The 19,769-nt window shown below is 47.4% G+C and overlaps 1 protein-coding gene across 4 annotated transcripts in view; it reads right to left on the bottom strand.

The window, feature by feature from the left end:
- Positions 1-19,769, bottom strand: part of EXOC6B (exocyst complex component 6B) — a 332,586-nt gene that overhangs the window by 239,748 nt on the left and 73,069 nt on the right. For all 4 annotated transcript variants that reach the window (XM_051617327.1, XM_051617328.1, XM_051617330.1 and 1 more), the window contains exon 6: positions 18,950-19,154. In XM_051617327.1, the coding sequence (XP_051473287.1) occupies positions 18,950-19,154 (205 nt within the window). The remainder of the gene's footprint in view (positions 1-18,949; positions 19,155-19,769) is intronic.

The raw sequence follows: 19,769 nt of genomic DNA, 5'->3' as shown, positions 1-19,769 counted from the left end.
GTGAGGTTGGGCAGACCTCAGGAGCTTCAGAAACACATCTCCAGTCACAGGCACAGCAGAATAAAGTTAAATAAAATACACGGATGGAGAAGTCACACAACTTTTTGCCATGCTGTCCTACTTCCACCACCATCAAGTTCATCAAGTGAAGACAACAAGACAGTAATGAATTTGGCAAGTGTTCACGAAATGTGGGTCAGAAAGATACAGAAGAGGCTTGAAACAGGCAGAGCAGCAAAAAAGGATAGAAAAAAGCTAATCAGAATTTTGTCGGAAAGAAGGAAAAGGAGGACTGAAAACAAGAAGAAATCAGAACTGGTGAACATTCACAGACATATTGACCATAGAATCATAAAATGGTTTGGGTGGGAAGGGACCTTAAAGATCATCTAGTTCCAACCCTCCTGCACGGGCAGGGACACCTCCCACCAGCCCAGGTTGCTCCAAGCCCCATCCAACCTGCCCTTCAACACTGCCAGGGATGGGGCAGCCACAGCTTCCCTGGGCAACCTGGGCCAGGGTCTCACCTCCCTCACAGCCCAGAATTTCTTCCTGATGCCCAACCTAAATCTAACTCTTCCAGCTGGAAACCCTTCCCGCTCATGCCATCCCTCCCTGCCCTTGTCCCAAGTCCCTCTCCAGCTTTCCTGGAGCCTCTTCAGGCACTGGAAGGTGCTCTAAGGTCTCCCTGGAGCCTTCTCTTCTCCAGGCTGAACACCTCAACTCTCTCAACTTGTCAATGGCAAAGATTGCACTGGCTGGCCATGGACAAGTTAACTGGAGGGAGAACAAGTTATTCAAAGAATAAATATGGTTCCATATGATGTGTTGCATCAGCTGGTGCTCACACACCCCATCTTTGACAATTCCAAAGCTGCTCGTACTGTAAAAACTGGTTTTCAGTATAGATCTCCCTCCTTTATGTACTCCAGGCCTTTCTAAAACTTCTTGGTGATGTTCTCCTAAAGGAGAACGACACAGTTGCTCAAAGTCACAACAATTAAGATGTCCAAAGCTGCAATCACCAGGAACACCCAAGGACCAGGCACTGGAAATGCTGACAATCCCCAGCAAACCCCAAACACTCCGTGTTTGCTCTTACTGGAAAGTGTTTCTAGCACTGGCTGGAAATGCTGACGCCCAATGCCAAAAGGGAACAACTTCTGAACAGCTTCAAAAAGCTATTGAAAGCTAAAAACCAAAAAAAAACAACAACCCAAAACCCTGCAGCAGAAGATACTCCAAAAAGAAATGCTCTGTTTAATTTAAATGGGCAAACAAAGGAGAAAGCTGACATAGGGTGCTTGGAATTGAGTGTACAAGTGGAAAAGTCATGGCAAGACAGTTGACCAGTTTTACCTGCACACAGAAGCACCAGAAGGTTGTGGGACCCAATTCCCTTGGCCTCTATGATTTAGGGAAATGTTTTAAGCAATAACTACAAGCACATCTTTGTCCTGGATTCTTCACACATGGCAGCAGAGGCTGCCCCAAAACCTACAGACACTTTGCTGCTCATCACCCACCCATTGCATCATTGATCCACACTCATAAGAAACATGTTCTGACATGTTACATTACACAGCTTTTCCTCTTCCTTTTCCCACTTTTCCACCCCCCCCCCACAACTGCTTCTTAAGCCCTTCCCAAAAATTCCCCTGGAGCACAGGAAGCCTCCTGCTACCACTTCTGCTGAAGCACAGGGCTGCACTCTTGCAGAGCCAGAGAAAATTCATGCAGCCCACCAGGCTGATCTCCAAAAGGTACCAGACTGCTCCTACCCATCCACTGTCATTTTTGAGTGTTGGGTATTTTTTTTTTTGCTAATTGGCAAGTTTTGCAAGACTCTTTGAGACAGGAGGAGTTCCCCAGGTCATGCAGTATATACAAAGAGGTGATATAAAACAGCAGGAATGGGAACACATCAGGACCCACAATTTCTTTCCAATTCTGCCACTAAGGCACAGGTGAGGTTGGTCCAAGTGAATGCCCCACAACATGGTGTCATCCCAAAAATAAAATTAACCTCTTGTGGAGCTAGCAATTAAAGCACCACTGAGATGCACAGATAAAAAACCTGTCTTGGTGACACACCAAACCACATCCTCACTGAAGATAAAGAAACAGAGAACAACCACGGTGGTGTCAGAGTTCCTTCCATCACCTGCTGTCCACAGTGACTGAGCACCCAATGTTGCTGCATCCCTGCACTAGGATGTACCTCCCACTTGCTCAGGCTGAGCCAGGGTTTGACTGTACCTGCCCTCACTTAGTCCCTCGCTTTTTTACATCTGCGCTGTGGAAACACAAAGTTGAAGGACACGGAGGGAGGGGGGGCAGCAGTATTATTTCCATATGGGCTTGAAAATAAAAAGGCTTGAAATGAAAATACCATATGAGCAGAGGGCTCACACAGGACCTATAAGCACTCGTGCGTGTGCACCATATAGGAAGAACACCCCAGCAAGGCTTTCCCCCTTTCAGAGCCTGATTCTGCTGAGACAAGTACCCCGCTCCTATACTGTAGCAAGACATTTCTTTGCCTGTCCTTTGGCAGATGCAATGGCAGGGCCCTGCCAATTCACCCCCGAGCCCTCCGTTTTAATCAGTATCACATAAAGTTTAACACATGCTTTGAAATGTGCACCAGATTCAAAGCTTCGCCTCAAGGGGGTCCTGCTGAATAACACATACCAGCCCGGCCGCTGCTCCTCCAGCAATTATCTTTCAACTCTGGCTGAACCATTGGAACTGTCAACGCCAGCAAGCTGCCAACCAGAGGAAAGGTTGTGGGGTCAGAGCTGAAAACAAGACTCCTCAAGGCTGGAGCGCCAGGAGAACGGTATGGGGTGTTTGTTTATACTGCTGTCTGCTTATAAGGAGAACTCCCAGGGCGCTTGTTTTATGGCTTAGCAGAACTACAAACAGTGCTAAGAGGGGCTGGGGAAAAAAAAGAGGGGGGGGGGGGAAAATATTAGCAATGAAAAGGAGCATCAGCATCCACCAGGCCCCCCTGGAAGGTGGAGAGGACTAAGGTTGTTTGCACCTCGTAACAGGCAGCATCATTCCAGCCCCAGAGCCAGGAGCTCCTTGTCTCCAATCCCAGCCATCACCGGCTTCCCCCACTGCCCCCTGATCCCCTCTGCATCCCTGCTTCTGCCCACCAAGGGATGGATGGCACGAACCTATCTCAGCCAGCAGCCACAGGGAAAGCCCTAAGAAGGCAGTAAGGATTAGAAAACAAAAATTGTTAGTGTTGATCAGGATTCTGACAGAACTGGGAGGAAGGGCAGATGGACACGGCGGTTGCAGCTGTCCACAGCAGCAGTCTCCAAACAGTCCCTGTCAGGGTCTGTGCAACTGAGCCAAATCCTCCAATACTGATTACAGAGAAGACCTCATTACAACTGGAGTCTACACATGGGCAACCTGCTCATTGTTCCCTTTCTGCAGCCTCCTCCCTGCAGAACCCATCAGCTGATCAGCAGGTCCCTGCTCAGAAGTGGGACCACAACCACCCCGTGCCTGATGCCCATGGTGGCAGCAGCAGCAGCTGCCCCCAAACACAGGCTTTTTCAGAGAGATGCTGCCATGTACCCACTGACTTCTTCCCATGCTCTATAAATCAAAGGCAGACAGGTCACAGGAGCACACACTTGTGTTGGTCTTCCTCCCCCAAGCCAAGATGGTGGCACTGGAGCAGCTGAACCTTGCAGACAAAGCCATACATCTCCCCCAGCTCCTGGCAGAGGCTGGGATGTTCAACAGCAGCCCTGTACAGCACAGGGGGGGGAAGGAGATGCTTGCTCCATATTAAAGTAATTGTTCAGCCAAGGAATTTATTCATTGGTCTTTCAAGTTCAACTGCTGCTGCTGTGGGTTTCCTACTACAAATTCTCACTGATGGCAGAAGTTACAAGTGAGGGGGAAATGCTTGAAGCCAGAATCCACAGCAAGCTCAGACAACTGTCAGATGCAACAGGGAGCACTGGGAAAGTCACAACAGCTATAAAAATTTAAGCCTGTGTTTAAAGAAACAGCAGTCTGGGCTCTTAGGGGTCAACTAATTGAGAGTTTCAATGCGAATTGTGTTTCTGGGATTAGACTAAAAATTAGGGCTGTCGAAAACCCAACCAGCCTGCCAAGCAAAGCAGCCACATTTATCCTCCCTGTTCCTATGTTTTCCACCTTAAAATAAGGTCCCAACCCCAGAAAAGCTGGAAAAGCAGGTACCATCAAGCGTCAACATCCCTCAACCACTTCTGCAAATTTTTACCCATTTTCCACCTTCCAGCAGAAAGGAGGTCTCCTACACAGCCAGCTAGCCCAGGCACAAGCAGAAAGCATGAGAAAGACAGGAGACACATGCAAAGCTGAGCTTCCAGAACAAGGGGTGCTCAGTGACATGAAGGAGCTGGGGGTGTCCAGCCTGGAGCAAAGGAGGCTGAGGGGAGACCTGCTGGCTCTGCAGCTCCTGAGAGGAGGTTGGAGCCAGGGGGGTCGGGCTCTGCTCCCCAGGAACAAGGGATGGGACAAGAGGAAATGGGCTCAAGTTGTGCCAGGGGAGGTTTAGACTGGATATGAGGAACAACTTTTTAATGGAAAGGGCTTTCAGGCCCTGGCCCAGGCTGCCCAGGGCAGGGGGGAGTCCCCATCCCTGGAGGGATTTCAAAGCCCTTTAGATGTGGTGCTGAGGGACACGGGCTAGTGGTAGCCTTGGCAGGGCTGGGTTGAGGGTTGGATTTGATGATCTTAAAGGTCTTTTCCAACCAAAATGATTCTATGAGAAGCAGGCTGCTTTTAAGGTAAGGAGGGAGACTCCATCCCCACCCCTGCCCCAGTATGGCCACCCCCAGCCCTACACTCCCACCCTCTGCAGGTTGTAGGTGCTTAGCCAAGCACCTGCTTCAGCAGGTGCACCTGCTTCCAAGATAATCCTAATTTTACAAGAAAAAATAAGCACAAAACTAACACTAACTCACTAAACATTGCCCTTGATATCTTGTGCCAGCTTAATCTTTCAGTGAGATGGCTGATAAGCCACAGGCCCTCAGTTACTCAGAGCCCAGAGGCTCCCACCAGCCCAGTTACACAAACCACCCACCCACGTTTGAAATCTGTCAGGTGAGGTCCAGACCTAGTTCAGTTCCCACGTAAAGATCATCACAAGCTTTATTTTATGAACATGGCATGATTTATCTCTATCCACAGTAGTAAAAACCATGCAAAAAAAGCAGCTGGTTCCAGCAGAAATTTATCTGTTAGATCTATCTACTATACGTTGCATCTTCCATTGATGGAAGTTCATGAGCCTCCTCAAACATACTAATGGCATCAAAATTAGATCCTCCCCAGCTGCTGCATGGAGATGACAATTTTTGGAGTGCCACTGCCCTCTGCACTCCAGGTAATGAATGAAGAAAGGACTTTTCATCATTTGCACAGAGGTTTCCCTTTGCATGTGAGCTGACAGCAACAAACAGCAGAAATTTTGCTGCATTTCTCATGGCTTTAAATTGCCACTTTCCCTACTCTGTGACCATGAGATCATTTTCCTTCACCATATCCAAGCATCCTGCAGGTACCAGTTTCTCTATTTTGTTAAAAAAAATTACTTGGTTATCAGGTGAATGTATTTTCCTGGTCTAAAAGACCTTCAGACTGGCAAGGGGAAAGAAAACCACACTCTCCCTCTCATCTTTCCAGTACTGAGAGTCTAAAGGAGACACATGCTGTTGGGTCTTCAGTTTGCATTCCCTGCAGAGCCAGGAGACTAATTAACCACTATGTTTTCCACCCAAAATAAGCTGTCAATGACAGATAAATGTTCCTTAGGGATTCAGTGGTATCACCTATGAAAAGCTACTCTAAGCATCAGGAGTCTCCCAGAAGCCAAGTCCTGAAGTGACAGCCATGAGGCCCATTTTTCAAGTCACAGATTCCCCTGAAAAATACAGCTGATGTTGTTTCCTTCACTGGAACATCTGGAATTCTACACAAATATTAAAAAAACAGTTAGTACCTTAGGAAAAAAGAATTACAAGTGACAGTGAAGCTGTTAAGAATCTCCTTTCATTATTTTTAGGGTGTCATTCCTTCTCTGGAATTAGATCCTAGCCTTGTGAGATCCAACCCCTGGAAATCAGGGCAACCATATACAACACTCTGACCTTCACAAATGAAAAGCAGAATAATGGAATTGCTTTGGTTGATAAACATCTTTCAGATCAAGTTCAACCATTAACCCAGCACTGCCAAGGCCACCACAAAACTGTGTTCCTCAGCACCACATCTCCATGACTTTTAAAACCCTCCAGGGATGGGGATTCCACCACTGCCCTAGGCAGCCTGGGCCAGGGCCTGACAACACTTTTGAGGAAGAAACTGTTCCCAAGATCAAATCTAAAGCTCCCCTGGCACGACTTGAGGCCATTTCCTCTTTTCCCATCAGTAGTTCCTTGGGAGAAAAGACTCACACCCCCCTCCACCCCAGCTCCAACCTCCTCTCAGGCAGCTGCAGAGCCAGCAGGTCTCCCCTCAGCCTCCTTTGCTCCCAGCTGGACATCCCCAGCTCCCTCAGCTGCTCCTGCTCAGACTGGTGCTCCAGCCCCTTCCCCAGCTCTGTTGCTCTTCTCTGGACACTCCAGCCCCTCCATGTCCTTCTTGTCATGAAGGGCCAAAAACTGACCCCAGGATTCAAGGTGTAGACCCACCAGTGCTGAGCACAGGGGGACAATACTTCCACTCTGCAGGGCCAAAGCACCATATCAGCTATATATTGCAACTTTTCCTGTTGCAGAAGACATTCCTCTCTTACCCAAGAGGGATTTTGATTTCTCACAAAAATCCAGCCTGTGGAACACATGAACTGTGTCATTATGGGACCCTCCAGATGCAGTGATCAACTGTGCTCAGATGCAGCAGAGACTCCTAAAGTCAACCAAACCAAATGATGTGTCCAAGACACCCCTTCCCCATCCATCCCCAGGAACCTGCCCAGCTCTAGAAAGAGACAGGGAAGAGAAACAAAGCTGAGCTGTCCTGGAGTAACTAAAGTGCATTTTTACCCACAAATGAAAGCTGTTCTAAATTTGCTATATAGGCGAATTAGAAGAATATGTTGAGAGGCTTAAATGACCTGAGCCTGTCAGCAGAACTTCGTGTTCAAAAAAAAAATATATAAAAAAAAATTAGAAGTAAGTGAAGTCTTGGGTTGCTGAAGGGTTTCACTTGGTGATTTCTGCAAACACCCGTTTGCAATTTGTAGAGGGGTGTCATGCAAAGGGCACGCTGCACGCACGGCTCTCCAGTCCTCTCCCTGAAAACTAAACCATTGTACCTCTACTGTAAAAAAATACAGCCCCACTAATACTAACCCATTTTCATCTCATTAGCAACCCAGAGACCAGAACTCCCTGGTGACCTGACATCGCTTCTCATGAGCCCGTTGCTTGTGAATTGGTCACAACCCATCAGCAGAGAAGGTTTCAAAAGCTCCCTAGAGTTATATGACAAAGACATTCCTCTAGTGAGGTGTTTTGTGCAACTGGTAACCTGCTACAAGAGGGGTTATCCTTCTTGCAAATAATGGATATGAAATCCTGCTCATCTGGATAAAAAGTCAACATCCAAGTAAATGGGCAGTGGCCATTTCCTAGAAGTGGTGCTGGAACTGAAAGGGCTGCAGCACTTGCAAATGAAGATCAGGTCCCAGCGTGACAGGCTGTTACCTTGAACAAAGTGCCAGTACAGTGTTCACAGCAGCATTTAGGATTTGCCACATTCCCAAACTGTTCTGCATCTTCAGGTGAAGGTACATGAAGACTCTTACACAACTGTGTTACAGCAGGAGCACCCAGGCTCCCGAAACCTCCTCAGCTTCTCTTCCACACCTACACAGGCGGCCACAGGGCAAGAGTATTCACCAGCTGGAGAAAGTACAGACAGATCAAACCACCCCCATGTGCAGCACAAGAATCCATTACCATAACCACTCCAGGAATTTTTTAAAAAGAAGAATTAAAAAAAAAAATCATTTAATTTAAAATGTTTATTAGCAGCTATATTACAATAAGTCTGAGACATCCAAATGAAAACTGAAGAATTTATCATCCTGGGCAGCAGCATCCTGACGGGAACAATTCCCAGCACTTTTTAAAGCAAGCCTTATTTCCATCACCTCTCCTGACGTGGCCATCCTGTCCAGACCCCCGTGCTCCTCCACATCCTCTTCCACCCATGGGATGCCAAAGCAGGCACACAACCCAGTTTATTAGTCTGAGGTCTATCCGCACTGTCTCACCTCCAAAGCTGGCACCTCCACAGGAGACCGGTGCACCAGGCAGCGCCTTCCTTTAAACAGCTTCACAGTCTCCATAATTAAAACCAGTAGAAGCAAAACCAGTGAAAAATTACAGCTCTGAACGCCTGCAGTCCAGGGTGAAAAAGAAGTTTAACAGCACCTCTTTTCCCAGCTACAATAAGCACAACAGCAATTCCTCACAGCTCAAGAAAAGGAGCAAGAGGTGCTTATGCCTCAACTTGGCACTGCACTTTGGAATTAAACCATCTATCCCAACAGCTGGAAGATACAGGATTTATTTCCAGAAACATCTCCAGGTTTCAAGCCTTTTAAAAAGGTCTAAAAAGCAACCACACAAAAAGCTGGTCCAGCATACGGCTGCCCTGTAGTTAAACTTTTGATTTTATGATGCAGCCATGTCCACAGAACATGCTGGACATGCTACTGGGGATACCACAGTCCCTGTGGCCATTAGTCATACAGATGCTGAAATAAAAAAGGCCCATGATTTAGCAGTTTCATTTTTGAGGTCATAAAAAGAATTCAGAGGAATACCCATTTATTAATAAAGTTCCTATGGAGTATAAATTTTAAATGCAGACTTAAAGGTACAGAATTTCTCTTAAATAAACAGAGAAACCTTCCCCAGAAAGTCAGGAAACGTTAAATAAAAAGTTCTTTTATGATAATAAGCACGTTTGCACTCGGATTCTGTGATGTGGGAAGAAAGAAAGTTAAAGCTCAAGGAAACACAAAGATCTCCAACAACATGCACCAGGGAACAGAAACATGCTTACATCTGCACATGCCCCCATCACCACCTCCCCACCATGGCCCAAGTGTGCTCTGGGCCTCCAGTCCACCCCCCTACAGCCGTGCTCACCGATGCCTTCATCTGCTTTTCCCATCAAGTAGCTGCCCCATCTACCCTGACCCAAGATGCTAAACCTGAACTTGTCCGGCTGCCACGGCCTCTGCTCCCACGCCTGTTGGGAAGCCGAGGGATCGCATTTAACCTCAAGCTCCTGGCTTGACAACTTACTTCAGAAGCCACTTCAAAAAACAAACAAAAAAAAGGGTTTCCAGTTCTCAAAAATCAGTCACATCTCTTTCTCCTTCCCCTGCTTTTCACCCATTCCGCAAGCAGCAGAGCATCCTACAGCCATGAGAGACCTCGCTGGGTACTACTTTACTTCCCGCAGGTGAGCTCCAGCCTGAACATGGAAAGCAGGGGACAAAAGGAATGTAGACATTGGGAGAAATTCTTCACTATCAGGGTGGTGAGACCCTGGCCCAGGTTGCCCAGAGAAGCTGTGGCTGCCCCATCCCTGGCAGTGTTGAAGGGCAGGTTGGATGGGGCTTGGAGCAGCCTGGGCTGCTGGGAGGTGTCCCTGCCCATGCAGAGGGGTTGGAACTAGATGATCTATAAGGTCCCTTCACACCCAAGCTGTTCTATGAAAGATGGTGACAGACCCCCACACAAAGCCACCACACTGGGTATGGCTAAAGGGCATTGGGAAATCCCAATTCTCATCTTCAAAACTCTCACCACGATCACCACTGAGCCAAGAAAACCAAGTTGACAAACGCAGACACTTCACTAGGATTTGTCTCAAAAAGCTTGCAAATTAAACTGCAAATGTCAAGTGATAAGTCCAGTCACCACTGAGACAGTGTTCATCATGTTGTTAAGAAAACAGCTTTCAGGGCCAAGCCTTAATGAAGCAGCAAGTTATTCAGGATTCATCTGAAACTTTAATCCAGTGCAAAACAAAAATCTTTTGAGCAGTTTTCTCAAATTTTCGAAGAGGTTAAGCAAAGGATGCTGAGGATAAGAGGGGAACAGAAGTCACTGCTATTTACCCATCTCTGTCTTGGTAAAGGGTAGGTGTAAACATATTATAATCTTTTGACAATAAACACTTTAACCAAGGCTCTTGAAGGCATCTCAGAGCTCATACAGGTCTAACAGCAACATCTCCCTTTGGCTCTTCACAAGGGCAGGGAGTGATAGGACGAAGGGGAACAGTTTCAAGCTGGAGGAGAGGAGATTTAGAGAAGATATTAGGAAGAAATTCTTTGCTGTGAGGGTGGTGAGACCCTGGCCCAGGTTGCCCAGAGAAGCTGTGGCTGTCCCATCCCTGGAAGTGTTGAAGGGCAGGTTGGATGGGGCTTGGAGCAATCTGGGCTGGTGGGAGGTGTCCCTGCCCATGCAGGGGGGTTGGAACTAGGTGATCTTGAAGGTCCCTTCACACCCAAACCAGCCCATGAGTCCATGATTCTTCAATAACCAGAGGACATTAATAATTTCTCCACTGTGCCACAGCATCCCACTTTTTCACCCAGCCTGGTTTGTGAGCCTCTTCCTCAGGATATACAAGCTGAGACCAGAGCTGGCCATCAGACTTCTAATCTAAACAGCCCCAGATGATGCATTTCCTTTCATAATACTTTAATATAACAAGTAGACAAGCAGCAGTATCAAAGATTAAGAAGGTCTCGTTACTGAATTTTACTAGAAAATAAGTTTCTGCTTCACAAACCTGCCTGGAAGGGGAAACCACCACCCCTGATCCCCCCTCTCTTGTGTAAATAGTCACCGCAGACCCAGCCACCAGACTGACCTTTCCAGAAGCCTCCTGCCCGCATCCAAGACTATAACATTTCCTTGCTTTTAATAAACAACATTATTTTTAATTTTTGGGCTTGTGAAAGAAAAACCTCTGCAATAAGAGACACTGCTTCAACCAGCAGGAAGTTCAGCTCTAAGGGTGCTTTTGGAAGTCCTGCGGCACGTCAATAAAACACGGCTCCTGCGGAGCGAGCGGATGGAGGGATCATCCCAACACTCCACAGAAGCCCAGACTTGGCACGGCTGGATGCAGCTCACGTGGCAGAGGAGACCAAGTCCTACACAGGGCTCCTGTGACCTTTGGAGAGCATCAACTGCTGTCGGAGCATGGACACCCAGCAGAAGGACATTCCCTGCGCGGCACATTCCCAGAAAGGCAGCAAAATCTAATTTACTCTAAAATACATGTACAAAGCCAAAATAATTTCCATATGTGTTGCAGAAGATTACATAAAGTTAAAAAATGTCAGGGAGGAGGATAATTAAGAACACTACACAAACTGCAGTTTTAAACATTTTTCCGGGCCATCAAAAGGCCACTGGGTAATGTCTGGAGACTGAGAAAATGTCCCTCTGTCCCTTGCCATGCAGGGAGCTGCTGGCTCATGTGCCTGGGGGTGGTGGGCATGTGTTTGTATTTAAAATGAAGCACGGGGGGGGAAACAGGATTTCCCAACATCACTGGAATCATCACATGCCACATCTGTACTTATCACCATCATTTCAAATAAGCTGCCTGACAAAAGCCCCTCGTGTTTTCACAGCCCTGTTGCAGCCACCTGCAGTGGGAGACTCCAGCGCGTGCGGAGCGGGTGGCAGGGCAGGCACAGCCTCCGAGGGAGGTGATCCCTCCCAGGGGGCTGCCCACGGTAGGAGATCCCCTACCACAGGGCACAGGGACCCACCTCACCCTGGGTTTGTGGGTGGGCATCATCAGCAAAGCAACACTGCACAGCCAAGGTGTGTTTGCAAAGATGTGCAACCTCTGCAGACCAGCCTCTCTGCTGCTTGGCACACCACCCATTTGCCCATCGTGATCCTTCTAGTGGGAGGGCAAGGGGTAATGGATTAAATTCTTCAGAGAAATTCTTCACTGTAAGGGTGGTGAGACCCTGGCCCAGGTTGCCCAGAGAAGCTGTGGCTGCCCCATCCCTGGCAGTGTTGAAGGGCAGGTTGGATGGGGCTTGGAGCAACCTGGGCTGGTGGGAGGTGTCCCTGCCCATGCAGGGGGTTGGAACTGGGTGATCTTGAAGGTCCCTTCCAACTCAAACCATCCTATGATTCTATGATTCTGCAAACTACCTAAGCCATCCCCACATTTCTCAAATGCTTCTGGGGCAGATGCCACCAGCCTGAAGGTGTGTTGTACCACCCCCAACTGTCCTCCACAGCCAGGAATCATGGACCATCTCACTCCCCATTGCCCACATAATCCCATTGCTACCATCATCTTTTTAGAGAAATCCTGAAGGAGGTCAACAGGATGAACTTCAGAGAGGGGCAGAGGCACAAAGCCAGCAGGGCTGTTGCAAAACGCCATCCTGGGATCCAAAAAAATCAAGGGAAGTGCTTGAAACCACACTTGCAGTGAGCCAAGGAAACAGGCTCCACATGCCAGCAAGCCAAGTGCCCCCAGTTTTTTCCATGGCCACCACACAGAGAAGCAAACAGGGAAGCCTGCACATCAGCCAGGGTTTGGTTTTTTTTTTAAAAAAAAAAAAGTTCTCAAGTTCATCTTTAAAAAATTACATGGTGGCATTTTTATTACAATACCAACATATTCAGAATGACTTTTCAAAGTATTTAAAACAACCAGCAGACACGCAGGACTCATCACCAACTCACAGCTACCTCTCTGCATTCCCAGTAAAAATGCCCACTGAGGTTCAGTTATGGTTGGAAGAAGAAACTGGTGGCAGAGAGAGAGCAAACTATGCCAAGAAATCTGCAGCCCCAAACCAATCATCATAAATCCAGGGAACTCCAAGTCAGAATTAGATTTAAATCCAGACATACCTAAAATATTGAAGCCCACAGCTGGGTGCTCAGCAGCCCTAGCACAGATACCATAGAATCACAGAACTATTCAGGTTGGAAAAGCCCCTTGGGATCACCAAGTCAAACCATAATCCTTACTCTACCAAGATCTCCCCTAAAACATATCTACCAACACCACATCCAACATCACCATGCAGCACAGCACCCCGGCAGGCACAGGGAATGCCTGTTTGCAACTGTCACCTCCTCTCCAAGTAAGTGAGTGGGGGAATATAACTCTCCTCTTCCACTTCTCATCCACAAGATTTTGTGCTTTCTAACGCCAGCTGCATTTTGACCCTGTGCTACTGAAAAGTGTCCATGCTGGAGAAAAGTGTATTGGTACAGTGGCAGCTGCACGTACCCATGTGCTGCTCAGACATCTTTGTCCAAGTTACTGGCAGGCATGAGAGGCCACATTATCCAGAAGAGGTGGTGTGGGTGACACACTGCTCCGACCACTGTACATGAAGAGTTCCCAGTCACCTGTGACCTGCAGGGATGGTGTGTGATGCTACAGCAGTCACCTAAATCCTAGAACCACATCACTGATTTCAGAGATGCAGCTTTTTACAGAGCTGCTCTTAATCCCTGCTCCAAAGGGCTTCATCTTCTCCAGCCAATGGTCAGAATCACATTCCTACCAAAATGAGATCAGCATCAGATCCTTAGTGTGAGGATGGTGAGACCCTGGCCCAGGTTGCCCAGGGAAGCTGTGGCTGCCCCATCCCTGGCAGTGTTGAAGGGCAGGTTGGATGGGGCTTGGAGCAACCTAGGCTGGTGGGAGGTGTCCCTGCCCATGCAATTGGAACTAGATGATCTTGAAGGTCCCTTCCCACCCGAACCAGTCTGTCATTTTACGATTTTAGTTGTGCACATCACTGTGTGATGTTTTGCCTCATTTTTGAAGTGTACCTATACACTCACATCACCAAGTTGCTATTTTCTGCCACTGCAGTAAAATATACTCAGACAAACCACACGTCGTACTGCTCAGAAGTGACACAGACACCAGTATCTGCTGGCAAGAAGAATAAACATCCCCTTGAAAAAGCACAGCTGAAACCCCAACCCGTTCACAACCGTACGAGATCACCACCTACCGAACATCAGCTCTGACGGAGCATCCAAGTGACGCTAAGAAATAATAAATGCTGGTTTGCCTCCCTCTGCTTGAGAGGCACGTGGAACATTTTGGCCATCCTGACAAACTTGATCTGATAATGGCTTTTGGATGGGTTGTTCTTGGCCCCCCATGCAGTAGCAGCCACTGCTTTGCAGGCAGCACCATCCTCAGTGACCTCCTCCACATGCCGCGCGCATTTCTGACATGAAACTAGATAATAAAACCACACACCGGATATCAGCGCGTGTTAATAAGATGTAATTCATTCCTGGCAAGCCCAAAACTCAGATTTTTTTAGAAAAAAAAACCAACAAGACACATCAACAAAACCAAAACACACACGCAGGTTCACAGGGCCAGAGTCCAAAAGGAGTTCAGATGGGCAGAGCTGCTCTCATCTGCTCGAGCAACACTTAATTAAGAACAATATTTGGAAGCAGTGAATTCCCCCAGAACCACAGGTAATAAAATTCAGATTTAAAAAAAAAATAAATAAAAAGCCCACAAGGACAGGAGTCAATGAGAGCTCATCATTTGTGCAGTGAGACCATGAGGTTTCTCTGTGTGCTCCCCCAGCTCCCGTGTCCTGCTGACCCTGGGATTGTCTCACTTGACTTCATCCCACCAGGGGCTTCCTCTCCACGAGAGGGGCAGACGAGCTCCCTGCATCCTTGACTGCTGGCCAGAAACGCAGCAACGCTCCGGGCGCTCCAGGACAGATCCTTCTGATTATCACAAAATGAAATTTTCAGCTCTTGTCATCATCGGCCTCAGATTTGTAATGTTACAAAAACATGATTTCCTTTCCCCATTGTATCAAAACCTCTTCCATTCCCGCTGGTGAAATCAAACCATTTTAAAAGAATTTATATGATGCTAATTTAAACCGAATGCATTCAGCTGCCAATCGCAGTTCCCCGACTCTCCCAGGCCTCCTGCCAGCTTCACTCCATTCCAGAAGGACCATCAATCACAGCCAACAGAGTGAGGGAACAGCCCCAGATACGCAAGAACTGATACTGGTGATTCTGGGGATGGAAACTGTGACCTGACATGAAGTGACCCCACACAACAAGAGGCTCCGAAAGCTTCAGCTTCTCATCGGTGAAGCAGCTCGTTATACTTTTTGCAGGAATAAAGCCAGAACACTGCTGGAATTCCAGCAGCACTTCCAACTCGGCTTTTGCACCAGGAAGTGGCAAGCTGAGCTTCCTCCCCAAGCTGCCATGTGGGAATGGGGCACCTGTACTGCTGACAAGCCACAGAGTCCAATATCAGAGATAACTGTTCCCACCACAGGTGAAGGAACCTCTTCTAATCTGCATCATGCTCTCAAAACAGCTGGAAACTGGGATTCTGGGGAGAAGGTGCATCCTTCACTGTATCATAGAATCACAGACTGGTCTGCATGTAAAGGGACCTTCAAGATCATCTAGTTCCAACAACCCTGCATTGGCAGGGACACTTCCCACTAGATCAGGCTGCTCCAAGCCCCATCCAACTTGGCCTTCAACATTGCCAGGGATAGGGCAGCCACAATTTCCCTGGGCAACCTGTTCCAGTGTCTCACTATCCTCACAGCAAAGAATTTTTCCCTCACATCTCATCTCTATCTCCCGTCTTCCAGCTGGAAACCCTTCCTCCTCATCCCATCCCTTCCTGCCCTTGTCCCAAGCCCCTCCCCAGCTTTCCTGGAGCCCCTTCAGGCACTGGAAGGTGCTCTAAGGTCTCCCTGGAGCCTTCTCTTCTCCAGGCTGAACACCCCAACTCTCCCAGCCTGTCTCCAGAGCAGAGCTACTCCAGCCCTTGGATCATCTTCATGGCCCCCTCTGGACTCTCTCCAGGAGCTCCATGTCCTTCTTATGTTGGGGGCTCCAGAACTGGACACAGTGCTCCCAGTTGAGTCTCACAAGAATCTGTAAGTGAACTAAAATTTTCTAAACATTACCCCCTTGTGTGCCTTGTTTTGCCCCTTCCTTGCAACAGCCCAATTAACATCTACAAGGAAGGAAAAAATCCCTTCAACTCGAGCCTTTGTCTGTTGGTACATTCCAAAGCTGCAGGTCAGATGAACCCATGACAGAGATGCTGGCAGCACCAGCAGGCAAAAGAAAAATTCACCACAACCCAGACATCAGCTAAGAAATCCTTTGAGTCCAAAATGGCTGGAACTGAGCAGAAGATGGTGAATGATGATGAACTTCTGCAAGTGCACAAGGCAGAAAATTACGGAAAGGGGAAGGAGCAAAGTGCTTGGCTCAGGTCAAAGCAGGGACCAGAGTGCTGGCTGAGAGGCAATCAGGAGCTGAAGAACAAACAATTAATTTAAGGAAAGCTCAATGGATTAGCAGTTAAAATAATCACTGAGGGACAAAAGGTAAAGAGCAGAAAAGGAGTCTAATGAAAGAGAGGATAAAAAAGCAAGTGTTGCTTCAAAACCCTTTGAGGTTTTGTTCAAGATGTCTGGCTGCTCGTGTCTCACACCAGGAGCTAAGATAACCCAGAGCTGGAAACTCAAATGGCAAGACTTTATCCAAGGTGGACAACAATAGCGCAAGTCAATATAGTTTTCTTCTCCAAAGCTCTTTCAGCTTCTCACTCTTGACAGATCAGGCACTGCTCAACCCCAGAACTGTTCGTTCAGTTAGCAACCCACCAGAAACCCAGTAAAGCACTTGCCCAGTTTGTCCTTCAAGGCATGGAAAATTGTGCACAAGCAGCTTCACAGGTCTGTCACCCACAGAATGAAGAATCAACATCTTTCCCCGATTTACAGCCCAGCTCCTGCCAGTTTCACCCCAGGTCTTGTATTTGGGTAGGGTGGGAGCAGCCAATTCCCACCGACCCCTCATCCCTCTCCTGATTTTAGCATTGCTGTAAAAAGTCATATTTCTTTACAGCAAGAGTGGGAGACATAACAGAACTGCAAGTAGGGCATGAGTTCTCCCCAGGAGCACCAGAAGGGAAAAGAGGGAGGGACATGGAAAGTTCTTCACTGGAAAGTTTATCAAGCACTGGTCCATACTGCCCAGGGTGGAGTCCCCATCCCTGGAGGGATTTCAAAGTCATGTAGATGTGGTGCTGAAGGACATGGGGCAGTGGTGGCCTGGGCAGTGCTGGGTTAATGGTTGGACTGGATGATCTTAAATGTCCTCGCCAACCAAAAGGATTCTATGATTCAAGCAGGAAGAAACTCACCATGGATTTGAAAGGAAAAGAAAGCTTTAAGGTATGAAAAAAAAAAAAAGTCTCAGTCAGAAGACAGCAAAGGGAGCCATTTGAACTGATGAGGAACTTCCCAAAATGGGTCTGACTAAGCAGCCAAGGACACACACATCTCTCCCCACCCATCAAAGTAATCAGCCACAGTCCCAGGAGATTTAATTACCCATCCCAGTATCATGACAACAATATTGGAAAACACAGGAGGAGGATGTGACATCTGCATCCTCTTATGTCTCTAGGATTTGTAAATATCCTTAACAGGATAGAAAGAGGTTATTAATTTATTTCAATTAGCACATTATCTGTGTCAGTTGCACACCAAAAGACAAATGAAATTTCTATTCCTTTCCAGCCACAGGAATCAAGGAAGAATCTTTAACAGTTTGACTGCTGTAATAGACAAAATCAGTATTTTTTGTAATTAATTCCTGTTCTAGAAACTGCTGCATCAGGTAATTTCAGCAGGTAACACCCAGAGCCTTCCCTGACACCACCACCACACACATCTGGCTCCACAATAGGACATCCAGGTCACTGTGTTTTCTGCAGATTCAGGAAGACCAGTTTCATTTGATGCAACAACTAACAACAGAGCTTGCTGAGCCCTCGGATGCAGCATGGCATCTCCCCACAGCTCTGTCACAAGGCTTAGTTTGTTGTCCCAAAATACTAGAAAGAAGCTGAGAAGGCAATAAAGCAGTGGATATACCATAAATTGAATTAATAGAAATTCTCAAGCTAAAGCATTTTGCAGAAAGGATGATGTTTGTGAGACAGAACATTGAACCTGCCTGTACCTCTAACCATCAACAGCAAAATTTCATCATCGTGTGAAAAATCATAGTAAGAGTCCTTCCCATAAACCAACAAATCCAATCCCTCAGTCACACCAGGAGAAGTATTCACTGCTCATGAGAGGTAACATTTCATTACTACTGGATTTCAATTTCAAAGTAGTAAAGTTCTTTTTAAGAGGCCCTGTGAGCAACACCCCCAGATGTGATCAGAAAAACTGCACTGGAATTCAAAACTAGAATATCAAAGAAGGATGGGAAAAGGCAATTCCATTTTAATACAGACATGAGGATGCTCAGTTAATCAGGTTCACTTTTTATGGACATCAACTGCTAGGCAAAAATCAAGTCAGCCACAATGACATTTTACCCAGTATTCAAAAATCAGTTTCAGATGCAAAAGAAACCAAGTTGCCATCAGAGCACGAATTTCTACTGCTTTACCCCAGACCTGGGAAACCAACACTGGTGTCTCCAGGTCCCACCAGGCACAGCAGCACAAATGCCCCTTTCCAGGTAAGTGGAAAACATGAGTTATGCACCTTGACTGCACCTCCCAGGCTCTAGGCTTGCAAGAGCCTATGGCAAGAGACAAGCAGGAGAAGACAACAACAAGAATGGACCATCACTTTTCAATGGTATAAAAATAAGAACAAAAACTCTAGTAGCAAGCACAGAGCAAAGAATCTCTTTCACCCAGTCACAAAATCACTTTGATAGAGAAAACATAAATTTACTGCCTTGGGATTAGAAAAGCATAAATTTGTTTCAGACTGTGAACCACTCTCCTCATCCCAAAAAGCCTCCAAGATGTGTGCACAAACAAGTCCTACCTGCTTCATTGCTGCCTCTCCAATCTTGTCCGAGTGCTTTCGGATACTCTCCAGGAAATCCTTGAGATCTGACATGGAAACCTCTTTGATCTCTTCCCTCAGCTTTGGAATGTTATCCACCATGATCTTGCAGAAGCGGTAGTGGCTCACTTGGGGCAGGTACGTGTGCTCAAGGTGTTCCAGGGTCTTCAGTGCAGGGTAGTGCCTGAGGAGAGCAAGCAGGGCAGATGAAGAAAGAACAACAGCTATTTCCACCCCACATACCCTCCAAAGCATGCATGAACTGTAAATAATTCAACATATCTGAAAATCTCAGCTCTGTTCAAAGTAACCTAGACTGTAACATCCAGGTAACCGTACAAGCATCACAGATTCACAGAGTGGTTTGGGTGTAAAGGGACCTTCAAGATCATGCAGTTCCAACCATCCTGCCATGGGCAGGGACACCTCCCACCAGCCCAGGCTGCTCCAAGCCCCATCCAACCTGCCCTTCAACACTGCCAGGGATGGGGCAGCCACAGCTTCTCCGGGCAACCTGGGCCAGGGTCTCACCACCCTCACAGGAAAATTTCTTCCTAATACCTAAATCTCCCCTCTTCCAGCTGGAAACCCTTCCTCCTCATCCCATCCCTTCCTGCCCTTGTCCCAAGTCCCTCCCCAGCTTTCCTGGAGCCCCTTCAGGCACTGGAAGGTGCTCTAAGGTCTCCCTGGAGCCTTCTCTTCTCCAGGCTGAACACCCCAACTCTCCCAGCCCGTCTCCAGGGCAGAGCTGTTCCAGCCCTCTGAGCATCTTCATGGCTCTCAGATCCCACCTTCCTCC

The sequence above is a fragment of the Apus apus genome, chromosome 4 (assembly GCF_020740795.1).
Source record: "Apus apus isolate bApuApu2 chromosome 4, bApuApu2.pri.cur, whole genome shotgun sequence".
NCBI classification, from domain to species: Eukaryota; Metazoa; Chordata; class Aves; order Apodiformes; family Apodidae; genus Apus; species Apus apus.
Note: the sequence above shows the minus strand (reverse complement) of the source record. Positions and strands in the feature narration are given on the sequence as shown.